The sequence below is a fragment of the Salmo salar genome, chromosome ssa04 (assembly GCF_905237065.1).
Source record: "Salmo salar chromosome ssa04, Ssal_v3.1, whole genome shotgun sequence".
Classification (NCBI taxonomy): Eukaryota; Metazoa; Chordata; class Actinopteri; order Salmoniformes; family Salmonidae; genus Salmo; species Salmo salar.
In genome coordinates, this window is record NC_059445.1 from 18413008 (window position 1) to 18439817 (window position 26810).

The 26810-nt window shown below is 41.7% G+C and overlaps 2 protein-coding genes across 3 annotated transcripts in view; one reads left to right on the forward strand and one right to left on the reverse strand.

The window, feature by feature from the left end:
• The first annotated feature begins 1786 nt into the window (after window positions 1-1786).
• The window catches only part of LOC106602437 (oocyte zinc finger protein XlCOF29-like), a 395249-nt gene continuing 370225 nt past the window's right edge, over window positions 1787-26810 (forward strand). The window contains exons 1-3 of one of the 2 annotated variants that reach the window (XM_014195077.2): window positions 1807-2344; window positions 2920-3050; window positions 3261-4867. In XM_014195077.2, the coding sequence (XP_014050552.1) occupies window positions 2086-2344; window positions 2920-3050; window positions 3261-4379 (1509 nt within the window). In that variant the 5' untranslated portion in view covers window positions 1807-2085 and the 3' untranslated portion in view covers window positions 4380-4867. Of the gene's footprint in view, window positions 2345-2919; window positions 3051-3260; window positions 4868-26810 lie in introns of those variants that run through there. The other variant, XM_045717585.1, reaches the window with a different exon arrangement.
• LOC123742527 (uncharacterized) lies at window positions 19518-22265 on the reverse strand. Its single transcript, XM_045717579.1, has 3 exons — window positions 21775-22265; window positions 21242-21372; window positions 19518-21043 (listed from the first exon to the last, which is right to left on the reverse strand). The coding sequence occupies exons 1-3, from the start codon at window positions 22049-22051 to the stop codon at window positions 19931-19933; spliced, it is 1521 nt and encodes a 506-aa protein (XP_045573535.1). The 5' UTR covers window positions 22052-22265; the 3' UTR covers window positions 19518-19930.

The following is a 26810-nucleotide window of genomic DNA, read 5'->3' on the forward strand; positions in this document are numbered from 1 at the left end:
GCCAAGTAGCTAGTGGAATAGTGGTGAGTTTTTTTACTGGGTGTAGGATTAATTAGTAGGGCAAATATTCTACAATGTGTAATGATCTCGCACTCCAGAACAGTAGGTGGAAACGCACAGATAAGAGGAATACATGGATAGAGGAGGCCGTGACCAGCAGACGTGACATTTTGGGGAGAGCTTTTGCAGAGACAGGGATGGTGGTTGGAAGAGCGCGTTTGTTTGAATTTGAAAAGTGTCGCGGTAGCTTTTGATAAAGAATAACATCAAGACGAAGCAGCTGCTTTATAAGTGGGATGCACTGTTGAGAAATACAAGTCCGAGGGGTTCGCGCTGATTGTAACAGCCGGTTAAATGGCGTCCCTTGAGAAGGCAAGGACAATATGTATGTCAGGAGAAGTGCAGTATTATTATAAGGAGACGTATACTTGGAATACGGACGGGGAATGGAGGGAAAAGAAAGGCAGAGGAGGTCTAAGAGAGAGAGGGAGGAAGACGGTGAGCTTGAGTCAGTTAAAAATGGCTGGAAAAAGGGGAGATGGTTTGCTAAAGTAGAATCGTAGAATGTGTAAGCAGTGAGCTGAAGAGAATGAAAGCGAAGTATCAGAGGTGGTAGGTGTGGTGAGGTTCTCGGAGCCCGAGGCTTGCACTGAGGGTCAGGATAAAGATGAGTCTGTGACAGTAGGAGTGAAGTTTTTGGAAAAAGTGGACCCTTGCCTTTTGGTTGATCGATTTGTGGTTTTCAGGGTGGGTGAAAACAGTTGGATACTGTGGAATCGGTGAGGGTAACCAGAAGTGGTATTTTGATAGTTGTTTGTGTTTCTGCTGGTCAGAGGGAGAAGGCGCTCGGCGTTAAACAAATGGGGGCAAAAAATGTGAATTGTTTTGCTCTCAAGAAAAGGGCGCCATTGAAAGGAGTGATTGCTGGGGTAGCGGTAAATGTAAAAGTTGACCAACTGAAGTGGAAGATTCCCGGTGTTTGTGATGCTTGTCGTTTGGTGCGGCGCAGATAGGGGGACGAGAGTGGTGAAACAGCAGAGTCATTGTCTGTTCTTTAGAGTTTTGATGATGAGTCTTTGCCCGACAAAGTGATGTTAGTAATCCTGTACAAGCTTTTGTGCGATATACATTATGTTGTTACAGGTGTCAAGCTTATGGGCATGTGGAAGCAGTGTGTAGGAGGGAGGGTCCTAGGTGTGAGAAGTGTGCAGAAGGGCATGAGACAAAGGAATGTGTAGCATTGGGGAAAGTAGTGGAATGTGTTAATTGTAGGGGTGCCCATGGGACTGGGGATCAGAAACGTCTCGTGCGAGAGAGGCAGGTTGAGGTGGTTTCCAGGGTTAGAGTAGTGCAGAAGTTGTCATATGCTGAGGCAGTGAAGAAAGTAGAGGAAGATGGGTCAAGGGGAGGGATCCTGAGAGGAGTGGTGTGAGTAGTAGATATGTACCAGTACAGAGGGATAGGCCAACAAGTGATATGTTTCAGTAAGAATGGATTTTTAGCATTTATAGCACAGGCTATCAACTGTACTGCAGGGAGGGAACGTAACTTGCAGAAATTGAGGTTGTGGTGGCAGCTGCAGAGATGTATTTGGGTGTGCGAGACTTGACATCAGAAGAGTTATAGGGTGTGTTAAGTGGTGATGTCCCATCCTTTCAGGTTGTTGACATGAGGCAGGACTAAATAGATTTAAGTAGTGGATTAGGGTGATGTTATTTTAATTTATTGTGAATGTAGTGTTAGATGGTATTTTTTTTTTTTTTTTTTTTACAATTTAAGTTAAACATCGAAGGGGAGGCCGTGAATGGCCTCACACTCCAGTCCAGTAGGTGGCGTTGTATGCACGTCACGGTTGCGATCCGCCAATACAAATTTAGAGAAGGAGAAGTGAACCGTGACCAATAATCATTTCCAAGTTAGCTTTTTTGTTGTTGTTATTTAGACGTTTATTAATACTCTGGAACTCAAAGTATGACTACTTTAACTGTACAGCATCACACTTTTACCTCAGGTAGTCTTTAATTCGCGTTGGAGACAGGACTTGGTTGATATACGTTATCTAGGTAACGTTAACTAGCTGCTAACATGGCTAACTGTATGGTTTTTCACACTCAAATAGCCTCCATCATGGAGGTGCTAGCGAATGCAGCCGTGGCAGATATATGTAAACTCGTAGACGACGACTATGCAGTGTTTCGTTTGGAAATGACTCAAAGCCAGAAAGAAAACAGGGCATTGCGGAGGAAACTACAGCTACTGGAACTGAAGGTGGCACGGGAGCGCGTCCTCGCCAGTCGTCCCAGTAGTGTCAAGGTCCTCGACCGACACAGAGGAATGGCAAGAGGTACATTTTGCTGGAGGCTGCGCGGCCTGTCGACCCGTTCTCCTCTGCGTGTGTGTGACCTTAGATGCGTTAACCACTATGGTTAACCAGAATTCGGTCCTGTTCAGTTTTTGGATAGTATGCAATAATTCCCCTGATTACTTATCCATCATGTTCTAACCAGATTCTTGATTTACTGCATTTCCTATTATTTTCTAATCGAAAACAATATTCTGCATGGAACATCTCAAAATAGTATGTCAAGAAGTGTTATTTTACATCCCTGCCAATACCCATACTTGTGTATTAAATAGTATGCAAAAAAGAAAATACTACAAATGCGTCATCTAAAGAGCGATTGACTCCCGCCATCCGTTTATTTTCGTACAACCCGTCAATTTATGATTAGCAGCTGTTGTCAAACACTTGTGTCAGAAAAGAGATTGAATTCTACTAGATAAAATGCCAAAATAAGTATAAAGTTTAAGTATGTAGTATGCTAGTATTGGTATTCAGACAAGGCCAGTGTCAATAGACCTTTGAGCATTGACAGTAGTTAACCTAATCACCTCTTTTTCCACCAATCCCTTTCTTAGGTGAAGGACATCTCACTGGAGGCCACAGGAGCTTTGTGAAGCCAGCAGGACGCAATACATGGAGAGATGACCAACCAATCACTGTTGATGAGGGGAGTGGAACCTCAACCCAGCACGTTATTGTGATAGAGGTTAGTGTAATTGTGTTGCATAAAAAATGTGTTACTTTGTGCAGCATGTCAAATGTGGCCCGTTTATTTCAGAAAGGCTCCCCTCAGTTATTCACTTCCTTACGTGTACATCCTTATTTCTCTGTCATAGGGGACCTTGTGAGACTTCCCTATGACATTGTTATCCTATTCAAATCGTATACTGGTAAGAACCTCCTCTTCTTGTGTCAGTCTGTAGATGCTGAGGATGCAGGGCCTGAGGTCAAGCTGGAGAGGTCTGAAGGAGAGGACCCAGGGCAAAGCACAGACATCCAGACTGGAGCGGCTGGAGTGCTCCCTGTAGCCACGGAGGACCCCACCACCACGCCGCCCAGAACCCGACGCAGCTTCACGGAGGTCAGTGGAACGCCGAACGCTGTCCTCAAGTCCGACACAGACACTGAGACCTTAACTGTAGCACACAGGCTCTTACACAGAGGATCTGACAACAGATCAGACGCAGAGAGGCTGGGGCCACTGGGCTGTCCTCCTGCTCCCAGCTCAGAGGACTTACCGGTATTTCACCAGAGCCTGAAGACGGTTAATTCCTGTGGAAATACTGATGGTGATGCGTTAGACTCTGGCGGTGATGATCTGTCTTGTTTTTACACTACAGAGATGGACCCTGGCAACATATCCGTGGGTTTAGAGACCCAGACTGATCTGTCTAGAGGGGACTGGAACCGATACAGTAGTAGTGTATACTCTGAAGGGTGCCTAGATAAGAAAGGGGAGGTTATAGCGGTAGATAAAGTGACTGTGAAAGTGGAGGGCGACACTCCTCTTACATGGAATGCAGATGAGACTCACTTAGGAGAAGGACACTCACAAGATTTCTTAGATTACAGGGAAAGCTTAGAGACAAATCCAAATGTCTCGAGCCACTCCCCTCTACACACGCTCAGGGATCGTGCCCCAGTGTCCACGTCGAAGGGGCCTTCCGATTCACGCGGCCGCGTCCTTTTCGATCAGGTATTGAACTCAAATGACAGGGCTAGAGCCCAGGTTCAGGGAGGGGGAGCCACATCAGGCAATAGTAAAGAGAAACGGTTCCTCTGCATGTTCTGTAACAAAGGCTTCAGCTGCCTCCAGAAAGTGGAGATCCACCAGAGGGTCCACACAGGGGTGAAACCCTTCAGCTGTACCCAGTGTGATATGCGCTTCGCTGAGGCTGGCAGCCTGAAGAGGCACCAGAGGGTCCACACAGGGGAGAAACCCTACAGCTGCCCCCAGTGTCACATGCGCTTCACCCAGGCTGGCAGCTTGAAGAGGCACCTGAAGGTCCACTTGGGAGAAAGGCTATTCGCCTGAGGTTCTCAGAGAGGAGCTACCTCAGGATACCCCAGCAGAAAAACTATTCCACTTTATAGCTTGTTGCTTTTATATCAAACGCTGCATTAGACTAAGATTACTTTTCATTGTAGTGAGCAGAAAAGATCCACGGATGCATTTGGAATAACGAGAGTAAAAGATTTCAGTGTTGAATATTCCTGGGTAGAATATTGCATCCAGACATTGTGTGATATACACAGAGTGTACAAAACATTAAGAACACATTGCTAATATTGAATGCCCCCCCCCATTTGCCTTCAAAACAACCTCAATTATTTGGGACGTGGACTCGAAAGCATTCCACAGGGATGCTGGACCATGTTGACTCCAATGCTTCCCACAATTGCGTCAAGTTGGCTGGATGTCTTTTGGGTGGTGGACCATTCTTGATACACACGGATAACTGTTGAGCGTGAAAAACCCAGCAGCGTTGCGGTTCTTGACACAAACCGCTGCACCTGCTACCATACCTCCTTCAAAGGCACTTACATCTTTTGTCTTTCCCATTCACCCTCTGAATGGCACACATACACAATCCATGTGTCAATTGTTCCAAGGCTTAAAAATCCTTATTTAATCTGTCTCCTCTCCATCTACAATGATTGAAGTGTTAACCCATCTACAATGATTGAAGTGGGGTTAACAGGTGACATCAATAAGAGATCATAGCTTTCACCTGGATTCACCTGGTCAGTCTGTCATTGAAAGAGCAGGTGTTCTTAATATTTTGTACACTCAGTGTATGAGGCATATATAAGCCTAAAAAGTCTGTTACATATTGTGTTTGTACTGTGTAGGCTATATGATGTTCACAAATGCCTATTTCATTACATCTATATAACTGCTTTCCCAAGACACTTTTAATGAGGAAATGAATGCAATTTATCAAGTTCATGCAGATTTTTAGTTGAGACGTGTATGTGTAGTTTTCATATGGTCTATTTAACACTTATGTTTAATAAACATAAAATTGTACTTTAAGGCTATCATTAAGACTTTCTTTAGTATACATCACATCTGATTTCACCCTATTCTGCAGAAACAGAACTTTATAACCAATATACACTTACTAAATATACCTACACATACCCACACACTAACAAACACCTGCTGTACACGTCAAAATTGTTTAGTCATGTTTGTCCGACTTTTGACTTATCATAGCTGACTTATTTTTACCCACAACATCATATTTATGTCCACCATGATGGGTTTAACAACAATGAAGTAATTCTGTAACTACAGTATAGGACTCAAACGTAGTGGGGATGGGTAAACACTCCCGGGCCATACTTGCAAAAATGTGAAAAGGGTTCAGATTAAGCACCAGGCAATGTTCCAACTGTGTCCATAACAGTAGTATAACAGCATGTACCGATAATCAAAGCAACTACATTGTTTATTTTACTGACTGATCAAATTGCTTTCTATGTAGAGTGTCTAGATCCATGTAATTGTCGCAGATTGTGGCAAGGGTTCCAATTACATTTGTGTGTTTAGAAGGGACGTAGCCTACAGCTTGAAAATGAAGATTTAAGAATGAAATTAATTTCTTCAGCCTTGCAGACAAACACTGCTATGACCTAATAATCATATTGCATAGGCTATATTATATGGACGTGTACACCTAAATGTAGCCCTACAACGTTTTATATGCATTTTTATAATCATCTACTTTGTCACATGTTATTTGACTTGAGGACGAGCAGCATTACAAAGTGTATTAGAGTAGGATTACAGGTTGTACTCTCACTATCACCCTACAGATGGCAGTATTGCAGTTATTTTAAATACGTTTATCGAGAGTCCGGAGGACAAGAATTGAGTCTTAATTGAGGAAGACGTTTGGATGTATCAGTATCAGATGGCGAATTACTTCTATTTGATTGTCATCTAACTCGCTGATTCTCATATTCTGTAATATAGGAGCTCCAATCAACAGTAGAGCTATAACCTACATTCACGTCAGATATTGTCCTCCTTATGCTATAATCTATTAATGCATATGGGACTTTGCATGGTACACTTCCATTGTCGATAGGCTATAGTCCTACGGATATAAAAATGATTCACTCCTGAAACCCTCAATTGAAATCAATGATTTCAATGTAAAAATGCAGACTGACACAGGCTACTGACACTGCTACATAAATCATTGTCGCTACCAGAGTACAGACTATATTATATAGACGTATAGGCCTACACTTCCATGTACAATGTTACAGTGCATTAGGAAAGTATTCAGACCCCTTGACTTTTTCCACATTTTGTTACGTTACAGCCTTATTCTAAACATTTTCCTCAATCTACACACAATACCCCATAATAACAAAGCACATTTTTTTTCTCAAAATGTTTACATAAAAATACCTTAATTACTTAAGTATTCAGACCTTTTGCTATGAGACTTGAAATTGGACTCAGGTGCATCCTGTTTCCATTGATCATCCTTGAGATGTTTCTACAACTTGATTGGAGTCCACTTGTGGTAAATTCAAATGATTAGACATGATTTGGAAAGGCACACACCTGTCTATATAACGTCCCACAGTCAACAGTGCATGCCAGAGCAAAAACTAAGCCATGAGGTCAAAGCAATTGTCCGTAGAGCTCCGAGACATGATTGTGTTGGCACAGATCTGGGGAAGGGAACCAAAATGTTTCTGCATCATTGAAGGTACCCGAGAACACAGTGGCCTCCTTCATTCTTAAATGGAAGAAGTTTGGAACCACCAAGATTCTTCCTAAAGCTGGCTGCCCGGCCAAACTGAGAAATCGGGGGAGAAGAGCCTTGGTCAGGGAGGTGACCAAGAACCCGATGGTCACCCAATAGAGCTCCAGAGTTCATCTGTGGAAATTGGATAACCTTCCAGAAGGCCAACCATCTCTGCAGCAGTCCACCAATCAGGCCTTTATGGTAGAGTGGCCAGACGAAAGCCACTCCTCAGTAAAAGGCAAATGATAGCCTGCTTGGAGTTTGCCAAAGGGCACCTAAAGGACTCTCAGACCAACCCTTTGGCCTTAATGCCAAGCGTCACGTCTGAAGGAAACCTCGCACCATCCCTACAGTGAAGCATGGTGGTGGCAGCATCATGCTGTGGGGATGTTTTTCAGCGGCAAGGACTGGGAGACTATAGGATCGAGGGAAAGATGAACGGAGCAAAGTACAGAGAGATCCTTGATGAAAACCTGCTCCAGAACACTCAGGACCTCAGACTGGGGCAAAGGTTCACCTTCCAACAGGACAACAACCCTAAGCACACAGCAAAGACAACGTAGGAGTGGCTTCAGGACAGGTCTTTGAATGTCCTTGAGTGGCACAGCCAGAGCCTGGACTTGAACCTGATCGAACATCTCTGAAGAGACCTGAAAATAGCTGTGCAGCGATGCTCCCAATCGAACCTGACATAGATTGAGAGGATCTGCACAGAAGAATGGGAGAAACTCCCCAAATACAGGTGTGCTAAGCTTGTAGCGTCAAACCCAAGAAGACTCGAGGCTGTAATCACTGCCAAAGGTGCTTCAACAAAGTACTGAGTAAAGGTTCTGAATACTTATGTAAATGTGATGTTTAAGTTTTTTATTTGTAATACATTTGCAAAACTTTCTAAAACCCAGTTTTTGCTTTGTCATAATGGGGTATTGTGTGTGGATTGGGGACACACACAATTTAATACATTTTAGAATAAGGCTGTAAGGTAATAAAATGTTGAAAAATTGAAGGGGTCTGAATTCTTTTTTGACAAGTCCATAAGGCTATTCTACTTTTCAATCATTTTTTTTTACAATGTACAATAAACTTAAATGTTATATTGAGTCCCACAGTGGATGTGTCTTAAGACCCATAAAACCTAGGCTTACTCTGGAGTGATATTTTGATAACCGTGTAAATCTCTCTCGGGCAAGGTGACTTATCAATATATTCGGTTCTATTTACTCTCAGATACGAAAATGCTGACTAACATCAAAGTAGGCATCATGCAAGACTACAAATCCCTGCAAGCTCCTGCACGTCATCTCTAGCTTACACCTTTGCTATCAGCTAGCTAGTTACCTTGATCCAAAACGAAAGATATATTGAACATTTAAATTCACTGTTCCATATTTTATTTAACACATTTGTTTTATTTATGCATTTGGTCTTGTCTTGTACAGAATACTATCCTAGTAGCAGTCAGATATTTATAATGTGCTTTGAATACTAGAGGTCGACCAATTATGATTTTTCAACGCCGATACCGATTATTGGAGGACCAAAAAAGCCGATACCGATTAATCAGCCGATTATTATTATGATTTTTTTTTTAGATGTGTATGTGTGTGTGTGTGTGTATATATATGTATGTATATATGTATATACACACACACAGCTCTGAAGTGACAACGACACTGAAGAGTCTGCTTAGGAGACAAATACTCTCAACTCTTTGAATAATAAAAATAGAGTTTAAGTTACCTGTGATGAATGCTGAAAACAAAAACTGTAATTTCTATATGCAGGAAATCCTATTTTAATAATGGGCATGGTAAGAATTGACTACCAAAGTGCGAGTCATAATTCCCATGACACCTTCTAGCAAAATATGAAAAGCGGTTCCTTCATTTATTCCATAGGATATTTTTAGATTAACTTAAAATAAGGTCTGTGTTTGGTTTAGGCTTACACCACCTTGCCAATTTTATAACTGTGTAGATATCCATAGGATATAACTCTGATCAATATAAGCGAAGATTATTTTTTTGTAGAGTGGATTTATGAAAATATGTTGACAAACGTTACCTAGTGAGATTTACACGGGTATCAAAACGCCGAGGCAGTTTAAGCACAAAACACAGACCTTATTTGAAGTAGATCAAGACATGAACGGTAAAATAACGAAGGAACCCCTTTCAAGTTCAGCCGCAAGTTATTACAGGAATTATGACGCGTCGACTATTTCTCTCTAAACCATATACCTTTGACTATTACGAGCCTGCTGCTGCCTACCACCGCTCAGTCAGACTGCTCTATCAAATATCAAATCGTAGACTTAACTATAATATAATAAACCTTAGGTCATTAATATGGTCAAATCCGGAAACTATCATCTCGAAAACATTATTCTTTCAGTGACATACGGAACCGTTCCGTATTTTATCTAACGGGTGGCATCCATAAGTCTAAATATTCCTGTTACATCGCACAACCTACAATGTTATTTCATAGTTCCGTAAAATTCTGGCAAATTAGTTCGCAACGAGCCAGATTCTGTATACCCTGATTCTGCGTGCAACGAACGCAAGAGAACTGACACAATTTCACCTGGTTAATATTGCCTGCTAACCTGGATTTCTTTTAGCTAAATATGCAGGTTTAAAAATATATACTTCTGTGTATTGATTTTAAGAAAGGCATTGATGTTTATGGTTAGGTACAGTCGTGCAACGATTGTGCTTTTTTTTTCGCAAATGCGCTTTTGTTAAATCATCCCCGTTTGGCGAAGTCTGCTATCTTTGTTAGGAAGAAATAGTCTTCACAGTTCGCAACAAGCCAGGCGGCCCAAACTGCTGCATATACCCTGACTCTGTTTGCAAGAGAAGTGACACATTTTCCCTAGTTAAAATACATTTATGTTAGCAGGCAATATTAACTAAATATGCAGGTTTAAAAATATATACTTGTGTATTGATTTTAAGAAAAGACATTGATGTTTATGGTTAGGTACACGTCGGAGCAAAGACGGTCCTTTTTCGCGAATGCGCACCACATCGATTATATGCAAAGCAGGACAGGCTAGATAAACTAGTAATATCATCAACCATGTGTAGTTAACTAGTGTTTATGATTGATTGATAGTTTTTTTATAAGATAAGTTTAATGCTAGCTAGCAACTTACCTTGGCAACGTAAAGCAGGTGGTTAGAGCGTTGGGCTAGTTAAAGTAAGGTTGCATCCCCAAGCTGACATGGTAAAAATCTGTTGTTCTGCCCCTGAAAAAGGCAGTTAACCCACCGTTCCTAGGCCGTCATTGAAAATAAGAATGTGTTCTTTAACTGACTTGCCTAGTTAAATAAAGGTTTAAAAAAAAATATATTTTTTAAATCGGCAAATCGGTGGCCAAAAATACCGATTGCCGATTGTTAGGAAAACTTGAAATCGGCCCTAATTAATCGGCCATTCCGATTAATCGGTCGACCTCTAATGAATACTAGGCTATATTGCTAGCTAGCTACCTAAGATGATATTAGCAACATTCCCTTATTTTACCAGATCCTCTTCTAATTCAGCCTGTGGAAGTCTTTATTTAATCCCTTATCATTTCTGCCAACTATATGAATAAAGTGAAAGTTATTTCAATTCATGGTGTCAAAATGCACTGCTGTATTATAGAAAGCATTTCAGAACTAACTTCTTGAAAAAATTCTTACCCGAGCTGTAGGTCCATTTGAGTGTGTGTGGTCATTTAGGCCTGTACATCAACCAGCACTGGGACCACTGGAGACTTGGAATGCTGTCTCTCAAAGTACTGCTTGAATTTCTTTGGGTCTGCATCAATGAAGGTCAAGTACAAAATGGAGGAAGTTAACAATCTGTGGCTTAGATTGAATTCAAAGTTGACACAAATGATAAACTGAGCAATACGATGCAAAAAACTACACTTTTGAAAGACTGTACCACACAGGCCAGTACAATAGCCTACACATGGAGAGGAACCTAAAAGCACATTCAGTACCAACCAATACTACTCACCCGACAGACAGAGCAGGTGTGGACCAGTGCTGCCTTGGCTGCAGTCTTCTAGTCCGCAGCTGCTCTCTTCTTAGCAACCGGCGTCATTGCAACTTCAACTTGAGAGTGGATCATGCGTTAAATATCAATACCCCCCTCCCCCAATTGTACCCATAGTACAGAAAAATTGTTCCAGCCCATACCCGAATACAAATCATAGCCTATCTCCGTGATTCGCTATGTTGATTACATAATGAAGTCAAGTTTTAGAGCTGGGCTGGGACAAAACCCTTCACACACTCCTGCAATGACAGAAACGGACAACAGCAGGAGAATGGTGTTCCAGGTTGAAACAGTTTACCTAGTTGAGTGGTGATAAGACTCAAGCACACCCTTTGGTTCTGGAATAAAGAAGGTGCAAATTACGTTTGTGATTTGTTATAAGACCGTAATTATACCTCAAAAACAAAGGTGTGAAAACCAGTTAATTTAAAACCCACCATAGCAGGTAGGACTAAACAAGGTTACATAGCCTTGTCTACTTAGTTATACTAATGATCTGCTGTCCAGAGGGTAACAGCAAACATATCAATGTTTTCCCGCAGTAAAGTAGCACACTGTTGACTCGAGGATGCTAATCAGTCCATCTTGAAACCTCTCAAAAATTATACAGCTAGCTAAAGTAGCTACAAGTCAAGTAGTACTTGAAGTAGGCTCCCCCAATCCTCACCCACAGACACAAACATTATCAAGAACGCCTAGCCCTAACTTCACCATAGAAGTTAGCTAGCTAGTTAACTACTTGAGTAGGTTCTCCCAGCCATGTGGACGATTGAAAACAGGGCAGCAACGTTTGTTTAGCGATTTAGAGCATATTACTATTTGCCTGTGAATAACCAGACCTTCATACAAACTTGCTATGCTGAATTCTTGACGCACAACCGAAGTGCTGCCATATCCTGCCAGCATGCCCACAAGCGAGCCACTCAGACGGAGAATGACACGTGGAAGAGGGCGAGGAACGAGATGGGAGTAACAATCCAGGCTGTTTGCTCTGAGACCGGCATAATAATGTAATGAAACAAGCAGGGAGCAACCCTCAACCTTCTATCCCTAAATCCAGCACGCTATCGACTGTGCACCAAAAGCATTGTGGCTAAAAATACTATCAATTAGATATTCTGTGTTTCGACAGCTGGAGGCATTTTGTTTTTCACAAGCGTACTGTAGCAAGCTGTGAATTCTGCAAACGTTTCTAGGATGGGCTATTAGCTGAACAATAGACTATTCAACCTATACTAAAGAATTGTGTAATAGCCGAGCTATGTATGAGGAAAAAAAAACTCCCCTCTCCAACTAGCATCAAATAATTTGTATCTACTGTCTTGCTTTGTACAAATAATAAAACGCAGAACTACAGGATGTTTCTTAACATAACTCTTTATTAACTAGCTACAACTGCATGTTCGCCTATCTCCAACCACGATCAACTGACGATGCCCTAACCGTCTGGGTGGTCTTAACCAATCACCGCACAGTATGATACGGCGGTAAAATGCATCCAATTATAATTCAGTATGTATTCACATATGAATATTACATCCCCCTTCTTTTAAAACAAAATACAAATGTTTTACATATTCTAAGCTTTTCTTTTGAATACATGCTCTGTAGTTTGAACTCAAGGTAAGTAACCATTTATATTGCATAATACACCAACTGAATCAACATACTCTGAAACAATGATCCAACATACTGTTACTTTTCAAACAAGGGATTCTCAGCAACTCAGCTTTCACTGTAGAAATGACATCTTAACATTTCAAACAAATACAATACCAAAGCATGTCAAGTGAACTTTCAATAACAAGTTTACAGTCCGGAACTCTTTTAGGGCAGCGATCCGCCTACACCCTTTGACATTTCACAGGTCGAGGACAGCTCTGGGCTTGACCTCTCTTCCTGACCTTGTGCGATATGATGTTGAGCATGCTTCTGTGTCAGTCAACAGCTCTTGTGGTGTTGCAGGTAAGTGTGGTGTATGTTGTGCTGTATGTTGTGCTGTATGTGTGTTTAGTCCATCACGTTCTCTTTCAGGGGAACAGTTCATCTCATCAGTGTGTTGTTCTTTTGTGTTCAGTAAGTGACGACGATTGCGGCGGTACACTGCTCCTTCTGCTGTGCGGACGTGATATGAACATTCAGTGTCAGCTGGCTGGATGACGACTGCTGGTTTCCAGAGGCCATGCTCCTGGATTCTAACTGACTCTCCGTCGATCAGTGGTGGCAGTGGTCTAGCTGACCTGTCGTAGTATCGCTTTTGTTGTTGTTGTCTCTGTGCACGTTTTCCATGCATTTCCTTGTAGCTGACAACCTCAGGTTGCAGCTGCTGGTTGGTGCTGGGAAGGGTTGAGCGAAGTCTGCGGCTCATCAACAGCTGGGCTGGGGATTTGAAGTTGTCAACTGGAGTGTTGCGGTATTCAAGGAGACTGAGGTAGGGGTCTCTCTTGTCTGCATTTGCTTTGTCCATGTTTGCTTTATACATGTTGTTTTATGTTCTGAATCTAGAAAAACATGCCAAACATTTGGAGGTTTGTATTACATATTTGAATAATCTAGGATTATACAATCAAGGCCTTTAAACACAATACATGTAAAAATGAAATGCCTTTCATGGAGTCTGACGGAGTTAACATAAATCAAGTTAGTTGCATTTTATTAAAAAAATTAAGGAATAAGGTTGATCCTTTACGTGGTGTAATAGCTGATACATTGGTCTATCAAAATCTACATTTCAAATGGTGTTAACCTCTCTGGGCTAGGTGGCACCAAATCGTCCCACCTACGTAACAGCCAGTTGAATCCTGTGGCGCGATTTTCAAATACCTTAGAAATGCTATTACTTCAATTTCTCAAACATATTACTATTTTACAGCTATTTAAAGACAAGACTCTCGTTAATCTAACCACACTGTCCGATTTCAAAAAGGCTTTACAACGAAAGCAAAACATTAGATTATGTCAGCAGAGTACCCAGCCAGAAATAATCAGACACCCATTTTTCAAGCTAGCATATAATGTCACAAAAACCCAGAAGACAGCTAAATGCAGCACTAACCTTTGATGATCTTCATCAGATGACACACCTAGGACATTATGTTATACAATACATGCATGTTTTGTTCAATCAAGTTCATATTTATATCAAAAACCAGCTTTTTACATTAGCATGTGACGTTCAGAACTAGCATACCCCCCGCAAACTTCCGGCGAATTCACTAACAATTTAGTAAATTACTCACGATAAACGTTCACAAAAAGCATAACAATTATTTTAAGAATTATAGATACAGAACTCCTCTATGCACTCGATATGTCCGATTTTAAAATAGCTTTTTGGTGAAAGCACATTTTGCAATATTCTAAGTACATAGCCCAGCCATCACGGGCTAGCTATTTAGACACCCAGCAAGTTTAGCCTTCACCAAAATCAGATTTACTATAACAAAAATGTTATTACCTTTGCTGTTCTTCGTCAGAATGCACTCCCAGGACTTCTACTTCAATAACAAATGTTGGTTTGGTCCCAAATAATCCATCGTTATATCCAAACAGCGTCGTTTTGTTCGTGCGTTCTAGACACTATCCGAAATGGTAAATCAGGGTTACGAGCATGGCGCATTTCTTGACAAAAAAATTCTAAATATTCCATTACCGTACTTCGAAGCATGTCAACCGCTGTTTAAAATCAATTTTTATGCAATTTATCTCGTAAAAAAGCGATAATATTCCGACCGGGAATCTGCGTTTCGGTAAATAGAGGAAAAAAAAGAAAGACGGGGGTGACCAGTGCATGCGCCTAAGCCCACTGTCCCCTGATCGGCCACTTGACAAAGGCGATAATGTGTTTCAGCCTGGGGCTGGAATGACGACATTCAGCTTTTTCCCGGGCTCTGAGAGCCTATGGGAGCCGTGGGAAGTGTCACGTTACCGCAGAGATCCTTTGTTTTGGAAAGAGATGTCAAAGAAAGCCAATAAATGGTCAGACAGGCCACTTCCTGTAAAGGAATCTCTCAGGTTTTTGCCTGCCATATGAGTTCTGTTATACTCACAGACACCATTCAAACAGTTTTAGAAACTTTAGGGTGTTTTCTATCCATATCTAATAAGTATATGCATATTCTAGTTACTGGGTAGGAGTAGTAACCAGATTAAATCGGGTACGTTTTTTATCCGGCGGTGTAAATACTGCCCCCTAGCCCTAAGAGGTTAATATTAAGTAAAATATTTGCTTGTTTTGTCAAACTGAAATTAGGCGAACTATTAGAATTTTAGCAACCAGGAAATGGCGGAGCGATTTCTGCATAATGCATCTTTAAGACAACATTTATCAAAACCTTGGCCTGGAGCCTTAAAGAGTCTGAGTAGAAGTGCTGATTGAGGATCAGGTCCCCATCATAGTCTTATTCATTATGATCTAAAAGGCTAAACTGATCCTAGATCATCACTCCTACTCTGAGATGCTTTGTGGATACAGGCCCTGACCTAATACACGACATGACCAAAGTATGTGGACACCTGCCCGTCGAACATCTCATTCCAAAATCATGGGCATTAATATGGAGTTGGTCCCCCCCTTTGCTGCTAAATCAGCCTCCACTCTTCTGGGAAGGCTTTCCACTAGATGTTGGAACTTTGCTGCGGGGACTTGCTTCCATTCAGTCACGAGCATTAGTGAGGTCGGGGACAAGCATTTCGCTGCACCCGCAATAACATCTGCTAAACACGTGTATGTGACAAATAACATTTGATTTGATTTGACTGATGTTGGACGATTAGGCCTGGCTCGCAGTCGGCATTCCAATTCATCCCAAAGGTTTTCGATGGAGTTGAGGTCAGGGCTCTGTGCAGGCCAGTCAAGTTCTTCCACACCGATCTCGACAAACCAATTCTGTATGGACCTCGCTTTGTGCACGGGAGCATTGTCATGCTGAAACAGGAAAGGGCTTCCCCAAACTGTTGCCACAAAGTTGGAAGCACAGAATCGTCTAGAATGTCATTGTATGCTGTAGTGTTAACCTGTTGGGGGTAGGGGGCAGTATTTGCACGGCCGGATAAAAAACGTACCCGATTTAATCTGGTTATTACTACTGCCCAGAAACTAGAATATGCATATAATTATTGGCTTTGGATAGAAAACACCCTAAAGTTTCTAAAACTGTTTGAATGGTGTCTGTGAGTATAACAGAACTCATATGGCAGGCAAAAACCTGAGAAGATTCCTTACAGGAAGTGACCTGTCTGACAAGTTCTTGTTCTTCTTGGCTCTGTTTATTGAAAACTGAGGATCTTTGCTGTAACGTGACACTTCCTACGGCTCCCATAGGCTCTCAGAAGGCAGGAAAAAGCTGAATGATGTAATTCCAGCCACTGGCTGAAAAACATTAGCGCTTTTGGTAAGTGCTCTATCAGAGGACAATGGGACGGAGGCGCGTGCACGAGTCGACCCCATGTTTTTATTTTCTCTCTCTTTGAACCTAAACACGCTTTCCCGGTCGGGATATTATCGCTTTTTTACGAGAAAAATGGCATAAAAATTGATTTTAAACAGCGGTTGACATGCTTCGAAGTACGGTAATGGAATATTTAGAATTTTTTTGTCACGAAATGCGTCGTGCGCGTCACCCTTCTTTACCATTCGGATAGTGTCTTGAACGCACAAACAAAACAGAGGATATTTGAACATAACTATGGATTATTTTGAACCAAATCAACATTTGTTATTGAAGTAGAAGTCCTGGGAGTGCATTCTGACGAAGAACAGCAAAGGTAATAACATTTTTCTTATAGTAAATCTGACTTTGGTCAGGGCTAAACTTGGTGGGTGTCTAAATAGCTAGCCCTGTGATGCCGGTCTATCTACTTAGAATATTGCAAAATGTGCTTTCACCGAAAAGCTATTTTAAAATCGGACATAGCGGAGTTCTGTATCTATAATTCTTAAAATAATTGTTATGTTTTTTGTGAACGTTTATCGTGAGTAATTTAGTAAATTCACCGGAAGTTTGCTAGTATGCTAGTTCTGAACGTTACATGCTAATGTAAAAAGCTGTTTTTTTATATAAATATGAACTTGATTGAACAAAACATGCATGTATTGTATAACATAATGTCCTAGGGTTGTCATCTGATGAAGATCATCAAAGGTTAGTGCTGCATTTAGCTGTGGTTTGGGTTTATGTGACATTATATGCTAGCTTGAAAAATGGGTGTCTGATTATTTCTGGCTGGGTACTCTGCTGACATAATCTAATGTTTTGCTTTCGTTGTAAAGCCTTTTTGAAATCGGACAGTGTGGTTAGATTAACGAGAGTCTTGTCTTTAAAATGGTGTAAAATAGTCATATGTTTGAGAAATTGAAGTTTTTGCATTTCTAAGGTATTTGAATAACGCGCCACAGGATTCCACTGGCTGTTACGTAGGTGGGACGATTTCGTCCCGCCGACCCTAGAGAGGTTAAGATTTCCCTTCACTGGAACTAAGGGGCCTAGCCCAAACCATGAAAAACAGCCCAAGACCATTATTCCTCTTCTACCAAACTTTACAGTATGCATTTGGGCAAGTAGCGTTCTCTTGGCATCCACCAAACCCAGATTCGTCCGTCGGGCTGCCAGATGGTGAAGCATGATTCAGCACTCCAGAGAATGCGTTTCCACTGCTCCAGAGTCCAATGGCGGTGAGCTTTACACCACCCCAGCCGACACTTGGCATAGCGCATGGTGATCTTAAGCTTGAGTGCGGCTGCTCGGCCATGGAAACCCATTTCATGAAGCTCCTGACAAACAGTTATTGTGCTGACATTGCTTCCAGAGACCGTTTGTTTTACTCGGTAGTGAGTGTTGCAACCGAGGACAGATGATTTTTATGCGCTACGTGCTTCAGCACTCGGCAGTCCCATTCTGTGAAATTGTGTGGTCTTCCACTTAGCGGCTGAGCCGTTGTTGCACCTAGACATTTCCACTTCACAATAACAGCACTTACAGTTGACCGGGGCAGCTCTTGCAGGGCAGACATCTTATGAACTGACTTGTTGGAAAGGTTGCATCCTATGACGGTGCCACATTAAAAGTCACTGAGCTCTTCAGTAAGGCCATTCTACTGTCAATGTTTGTCTATGGAGATTGCATGGCTGTGTGCTCGATTTTATACACCTGTCAGCAACGGGTGTGGCTGATATGCAGACAGTAGTTAACATTGGGCTCACCTCAGTGAGACTGTGTGTGGTCCAATGCTGCTCAGCTGGTTCCTATGTGGGTTCAAGAGTAGGTGTAGTCTGGTTGACCTACATGACCATGGTCCGCTCAGGGTTCTTGTTGGTTCCGTTTTTCTGTGCTCCGTTTTATTTACTTAACAAATAAGGAACACTCAAAATGTGCACTTATAAATCACAACAATTTTAATCAAAATACAGCTGTAGACAGAAGTCAAAGATCACACATACAACTGTCTCTCCTGAGTTCTGCAAAATAGGAAAAGTCCCAAGTTATTTTATTAAGCCCGAAGTCCAGCCCTGGTGATGTCACTGCATATGTCATTACCTTCTACTCATCAGACCAAGCCCATGCATACACAGCTATACAAACTTGCAAGAGAGATACAATAGTTCCACAGTTTTCTAAGGGCTCAGCAGTAAATGTCCACTCCCTAAGTTGATTTATAGAGGTATGTCTGACTAGTCTCTTATCTCCCCTGCAGGGTTCTGTGTTTATATTTGAGGTGCTTTTCTCAGACTTTCTTTATAGAAAATAACTGTGAAACAATTTTAAACCTTATAATGTATATTGTTAATCTGTAGTCTAGGACCCTATACATGTAGTGAGGAAGGGGTCTTATAGCCCTTCCTCTTCTATTAATACAACATAAGCATAATCAATTATTATAATACATCAAACATTTGGTGCAGCCCCTATCATGACCCCAATTTGACCCCATCATTCTCCAGACCCTCCTCACACCCCTCCTCTTTCACCAGCAGCACCTCCTATTCCTGGAAGAGAGAGGTGATACAGATTACACTAACATACACTCCCTCAGGTATGTACATATACACACACTTTCAACATGGACTTTTTACCCATCCTCACTAAGTTTGAGTCCTATACTGTAGTCACAGAATTACTTCATTGTTGCTAAACCCATCATGGTGGACATAAATATGTTGTGGATAAATGAGTCAGCTATGATAAGTCAGAAGTCATCAGACAAACCTGACTAAACTATTTTGACGTGTACAGTAGGTGTTTGCTAGTGTGTATATGTAGTAAGTGTATATTGGTTATAAAGCTGTCGGGTTTATGCAGAATAGGGTGAGATGTGATGTATATTAAAGGGAGTTTCAAATAACGAGAACAAAGTCAAAACGTTTATTTATTAAACATACACGTTTTAAATTCACCATTTGAAAACCACACATCTGCATGAACTTGATAGACTGCATTAATATACATTAAAAGTATCTTGGGCAAAAAAATAAGTAGTGACATTTGTGAACATCATATCCTACACAGTACAAACACAATATGTAACAGACTCATTAGGCTTATATCACAATGTCTGGATGCAATATTCTACCCAGGAATATTTAACACTGAAATCTGTTGCTCTCATTATTCAAAAATGCATATCTGGATCTTTTCTGTTGACAACACTCATCTTTGTCTTTAATTCAGGGTTTGATGTTAAAGTCAAAAGCTCTCAAGTGGAATGGTTACTTTCTATGTTACAGAGTGGAATGTTTTTTCTGCTGCTGTATCCTAAGGTAGTTACTCTCTGAATGGCCTCTCTCCCGTGTGGACCTTCAGGTGCATCTTCAGATGGTGCTGGTGGGAGAACCTTTTCTCACACTGGGGACAGCTGTAGGGTTTCTCCCCTGTGTGAACCCTCTGGTGCCTCTTCAGGTTGCCAGCATGGGCGAAGCGCATGTGACACTGGGTACAGCTATAGGGTTTTTCCCCTGTGTGGACCCTCTGGTGAATCTCCACCTTCTGGGGGCAGCTGAAGCCTTTATTACAGAACATGCAAAGGAACCGCTTCTCTTTACCGCCAGTTTTTGCTCCCCCTCCCCGAGCCTTGGACCTTTGGTCATTTGAGTTCAATACCTGATCGAACAGGCCTTGTGAATCGGAAGGTGCCATTGACATGGACACTGGCTGTAAAGAGGAGTTGGTTGTGACATTTAGATTTGTCTCCAAGTTTTCCCTGTAGTCTAAGAAGTCACTGCTGTTGTCCTGCGAGTGTCCTTCTCCTAAATGAGTCTCGACTTCATTCCATGTCAGAGGAGCGTCGCCCTCCACTTTCACAGTCACATCATCTAAGGCCAGACCCTCCCCTTTCTCATCCAGGCAGTCTTCAGAATACACACTACTACTGTACCGGTTCCAGTCCCCTCTCATTGGATTAGTCTGTGTATCTATGCCCACAGGCATGTCACCAGGTATCATCCCTGTCTCTGCAGTGTAAGAACAAGATGGATCATTGCCAGTCTGTAATGCGTCACCTGAGTCCTGATGGGACAGAACTGTCCTCGGGTTACCGTAAAGTAAATACTCTGAGCCGGGAGCAGAACGACAGCCCAGTCCCCCCAGCCCCAGTATCTCTGGGTCTGACCTGTGGTCAGATCCTGTGTGTAAAAGCCTTTGTGTTACAGTTAAAGTCTCTGTGTCCGTCTCTGACTTGAGGATAGCGTTCTGCGTTCCACTGTCCTCTGTGATGCTGCGTCGGATCCTGGGCGGCACTGGGGCAATGGTGGGGTCCTCCGTGGCTACAGGGGGCGCTCCAGCCGTTCCAGTCTGGATGTTTCTGCTGTGTCGTGGGTCCTCCTCTCCTTCAGACCTCTCCAGCTTGACCCCAGGACCTGCAGCCTCTGCATCTGCAGGCTGACAAGAAGAAAGGAGGTTATTACCGGTACATAAGTAGGATTAGATAACATTGTCATAGGGAAGTCTCACAAACTCCCCTATGGCAGATAAATGAGGATGTACATGTAAGCAAGTGAATAGCTGAAGGGAGCCTTTCTGAAATAAACTGGCCACATTTGATCTACTGTAATTTTGATGTAATACTATTACACTAACCTCTATAACGATAACGTGCTGGGTTGAGGTTCCACTCCCGTCATCAACAGTGATTGGTTGGTCATCTCTCCATGTTTTGTGTCCCACTGGCTTCACAAAGCTCCTGTAGCCTCCAGTGAGATGTCCTTCACCTGAGAGAGTGATTGGGGGGAAAGAGATTGTTAGGTTTGGCTACTGTCAATGCTCAACGCTATATTGTACACTATTGACCGTTTTGACACTGTTTAGAATTGACAAGGATGTAAGGTAACACTTCACATAACTTCTTGATATACTATTTATAGATTGATTGTATATGTCCAATGCAGCATGTTTTCAATAAGTAAATAATAGGACATTCCGTAAATCAATTATCTGGTTAGAATATTATATTTTGTAATTGTGCAAAATAGCCAAGCAATTATTGCATACTATCCAACAAACTGACCAAGACCCATTTCACCGTATCTGGTTAAGACATCTAAAGTCACACATGTGCAGCATGGAACGGGCGACAGGCCCTGCAGCCTCTTCGTTCTGAAAAATGTACATACCTCTTTCCATTCCTCGGTCTAGGATCTTGACACTACTGGGACGACTAGCAAGGACGCGCTCTCGCGTTGTTCTATCTGCGCGCTCCCGTGCCACCTTCAGTTCCAATAGATGTAGTTTCCTTCGCAATGCCCTGTTTTCTTTCTGGCTTTGAGTTATTTCCAAACGAAACACTGCATAGTCGTCGTCTACGAGCTTACAGATATCTGCCACAGCTGCATTCGCTAGCACCTCCATGATGGAGGCTATTTGAGTGTGAAAAACCACACAGTTAGCCATGTTGGCTAATATTCTCAGCTAGCTAACTAGCGTTACCTAGATAACATTTATCAACCAAGCCCTCTCTCCAACGCGAATTAAATAAGTATGTGATTCGGTGCAGTTCAATTAGTCATATTTTGAGTTCCAGGGTGTTAATAAACGTCCAAATAGCACAAATAAAAATGCTAACGTGGAAATTGTACTTGGTCGCTGTTCACTTCCGGTTACACTGACGAGAAATGGATCTTATTGGTTGGCGTCATAGCGCAAAGGGTGTCGTTAAATGAAAAATAAATGCGCGCTGTTCTTTGAATTACGGTAGTGAACCGAAATATTCAAGGACCACGTCTCACGCTATTAGTCGTTCGTTAGCCAATGGGCTCTCAGCGTCCCTTTCACCGCCGTGTTCGAGGAGAAGCAGTCTGCCTGTCGCATTGCCGCATCCATCCAGCTATTAACTATTGACTCACAGATAACAAGCTAAATGTGAACCAAGCAAGCTAGCTAACGAATTAGATATGGGTACGAGTATAATTGCTTATTTTCAGATACAACGAATAGAGCTAAAGTTGCATCATTGACGTTGGTATGGTGCGTTGCACTTCATGAAATCAATAAAAAGCTGGCGACTTTGACAGACTGAGTAGTAGTCTACTACTGGAAGAAAGTGAAGACAACTAACGTTACTCAGTAAGGTAACTATTTACTCTCAGTGGTGGAAAAAGTACACAATTGTCATACTTGAGTAAAAGTATAGATGCCTTAATAGAAAGTTACTCAAGTAAAAGTTTAAGTCACCCAGTAAAATACTACTTGAGTATAAGTCCAGAAGTATTTCGTTCTAAATATACTTAAGTGTAAAACGTAAATGTAATTGCTAAAATATACTTAAGTATAGAAAGTAAAAGTATAAATCATTTCAAATTCCTGATATTAAGCAAAGCAGACGCACCGTTTTCTTGTTTTTAAAATTAAGGAATAGCTAGGGGTACACTCCAACACGAAGACATCATTTACAAATGATGCATTTGTATTCAGTGAGTCTGCCAGGTCAGAGGCAGTAGGGATGACCACGTGTTCTCTTGATAAGTGTGTAAATTTGACTATTTTTCTGTCCTGCTAAGCATTCATCATGTAAGGAGTACTTTCGGATGTCAGGGAAAATGTTTGGAGTAAAAACTACATTTATTTATGTAGTGAATTAAAAGTTGTAAAAGTCTAAATAGTAAAGTAGAGTACAGATACCTCCAAAAAACGACTTAAGTAGTACTTTAAAGTATTTTTTTACTTAGATACTATAATGTAACCAGTGGTGTAAAGCACTTATCTGGCTATAATCTGTTAATCTGATCCCTTCTACAATGTCAACAAAATTACAAGATGTCTGTACACTTGTAAGGTAATAATAGATACTTGACCTAATGGTAAATGTTAACTCTGAATTATTGTCATGTCTAGCATGGCATGCATTTAAAAGTTATTATATTAATGTTACTTTGATATTTATGTTTCCGTCATTCCAAGATATGGCAATCAGCAGTAGAAATAATAACAAAGCGGTTTCCCCACCCCTGGTACGCTGAAAAGCTGAGAGATGGGCCTGGAGAAATGTAAACCCTCAAATTCATAGACAGAGCTATGGATGCAAGGACCGACCATCCATTATATGAAAATTATAGTTTTAACCATGTTTTGAGGTGATAGTGTTTGTTGACATTTCTTTGTTTACAAACATTGTAGTTAAACACGCTTGTATTTTGGGTTCTGATGGGGTGCGACAATTGAACTAAGCTCATGAGGCATTTATAATTTATATTATTCAAGAATCAATGGATACATATAATTAATTTATAAGTAGCAACTGCTGATTGTCCCTTTAAAGTCTGCACATTGGACAAGCTATCAATGCCAATTGGAGACTACCCCATTGGAAGAAGAGGTCAACCACGTCAGGTGTCAACTGCCGGCCTCTTCCACCTCAGAAAATGAAGTGCCTTTTTGATCAAATGATTCATTGGCATCAGGAAGGTGCCTGTAATGGTGTACTGCAATGACTCTATTTATGCTCTGTAACCACATTCTCTGTGTTTACATTCATAGGTCATGGACAGGACACACCGGACAGGACCCACCGGACCAAGAGCCATCTTGGGTGGTGCTCACCCCAGGCTGGCAAACCTGGATAAGGTGTTCTTTGTCCTTGATGTGATGTTCCCCAAGGTGACATTCTGGTGAAATCCACCCTACTCCTAGTAATTTATAATGTCTGCATATCATCAGTCTACAATAATTCTATCTACAGTATAACTGCATAATATCCTACAAAGGCAAATTTGATGGGTAGCCAGGATGGGACTCCCTGGAGCAGTCAGTCCAACACCTTTGTCCAGGGGTGTCAAACTCAATTCCAGGAGAGCCGCGTGTCTACTGGGTTATTACCTTTGAATTCATGTTCAATTAAGACCTAGAATACCAGGTGAGAGGAGTTCCAAACTAAGAAACCGACACTCGCCCCTCCAGGAATTGAGTTTGACACCCTTAGTCCTTACATCAAGAGGTCTGATCATAACAATACATTTGAAATGCTCGAATTCAGAATCAATTGGGCTTCCAAAAATAATATGGTGGCTGGGATAGGTTCATTTGGATTGCAGATTTTCTGGAGGGAAAAAAACGGTTATACGGCCCATCTAAACAGCAGCTGCGATCCGATTTTAAATTCCAATGAGGGGATTAGATTAAGCTGGCACAGGTGCCCAGGTGGGTGGAGATTTCATCAGGTGAAAAGTGATTGCATTCGTTTTGAAACCGGGCTGCCTCCTGGGCGTGAACTGGGTGACATGGCGAAGTTGTATCAAAACAAAGTGACGTATGCTAAGCACGTGGAGTAATGATTACAACACATGCAAAGTGTTCGAAACGTATACATACTTTATCTGCCTTAAACTAGATAGAAAAGTATGTATTTATGGAAAATGTATGTTGTATGTTCCTGAACGATGCACCACGCTGCCTTGTTGGTAATATGACCCGGTGGCGTAGATTACAATTCTATTTGAGCAGGGCGCTCCTCTCTCACCGCTTTCACCCGTTCACATCATGAGCCATATCCTGGTGCAAACCGGTTTAGCTTAATAAAACTCTCATTCATATTCGGAAAGAGTGTCAAACAAGGCATATCCACATTGGCAGTAAATTAAATACACTTCAACAATGGTTCAGATGCTATTCGATGAGCTAACAAGGAAAGTTAGTGTCATAAGGAGATCACCTTACTTTAAAACAAAAACGCTATACTTGTTTGTGTACTTTCTCTGTAAACTTTATTACATATTGTAGGGACATGCACAAAATAACATTAGATTGGATTGTTTAGCACAAACTGAAGTCCTTTTAAGTACTTAAAAGCAGGTAGGTAGGTAGCCTAGTAGTTAGAGCATTGGACTAGTAACCGAAAGGTTGCAAGATCGAATCCCCGAGCTGACAAGGTAAAAATCTGTCCTTCTGCTCCTGAACAAGGCAGTTAACCCAGTGTTCCTAGGCCGTCATTGAAAATAAGAATTTGTTCTTAACTGACTTGCCTAGTTAAATAAAGGTAAAATAAAAAGGTCCCACTGCACTTTCTTTCCTTCTGCCAGGACCAACTAGCCGCCTGGCTCAGAACCACTCCTGCCTGACCCAGTCCACTCTTGCTTCTTGCCACTCACTGTGCTAGGTAACACAGGGTCACAAACCATAACAGGCTGGTAAAGTAAGTGAAAAAAGTTGTCAGTGAGTTTCAAGATAGTAGGTAGCTGGTTATGTAGCCTCAAAGACAAGAATAGACACACAAAAAGGGCATCCCCTTTCTTATCTAGGGACCCTTCAGAGTATACACTACTGCTGTACTGGTTCCAGTCCCCTCTCATTGGATTAGTCTGTGTATCTAATCCCACAGGCCCGTCACCAGGTATCATCTCTGTCTCTGTAGCGTATGAACAGGACCTGTAACACATCAACCGATTGGACAGAACAGTCCTTGGGCTCAGGTTACTGTAAAGTAAATACTCTAAATGGGGAAAGGATTACAGCTTAGTTGCCCCAACCCCATTAAAGTCTTGGTGTCTGTCTCTGACTTGAGGACGGCGCTCAGCGTTCCACTGACCTCTGTGATGCTGAGTCGGGTCCTTGACCTCTCCAGCTTGACCCCAGGACAACAGTGATTGGTTGGCCATCTCCCCATGGTTTGTGTCCCACTGGCTTCACAAAGCTCCTGTGGCCTCCAGTGAGATCTCCTTCACCTGAGAGTTATAGAAGGAAAAGAGGTGGTTAGGTTAGCTACTGTCAATGCTCAACGGTATACTATTGTGTCAATAGCTATTCAATACTATTGGCAAGGATGTAAGGCAACATTTCTCATAACTTCTTGATATACTATTTATTGATCGATGTATTATGTTTCATGCATCACATTGTTTTTGTTGAGTAAATAATAATAAGTGCAGTAATCAAGAACCTGGTTAGAATATGAAATTGTGTCTTTGTGCTAGCTAGAGATAATTATTGTTATCGATCAATAATGACACATCTCATGCATTGACAACTTAGATGGAAAGCTACTGAGGATGGTAGCTGACTATAGCCACTCACATCTGTCATATGTTTAATCTGAGCCTAGAGGAAAGTCTTTGTCCTGAGGCCTAGAGGGAAGCCCAAGTAATTACGCTACCCAAGAGAGTTAAAGCGGCCTTTACTGGTTCTAACAGCAGACATATAAGCTTGCTGCCAGCTCTTAGCA

Bases quoted from the DNA above. Each gene is read 5' to 3' on its own strand.
- LOC123742527 (XM_045717579.1), bottom strand. From the start codon at position 22,051: ATGGCTAACTGTGTGGTTTTTCACACTCAAATAGCCTCCATCATGGAG. The intron at 21,373-21,774 runs GTATGTACATTT...TCACTCTCTCAG, and splicing joins AGACCGAGGAATGGAAAGAG to GTGAAGGACATCTCACTGGA. The intron at 21,044-21,241 runs GTTAGTGTAATA...TCTTCTTGTCAG, and splicing joins AGCACGTTATCGTTATAGAG to CCTGCAGATGCAGAGGCTGC.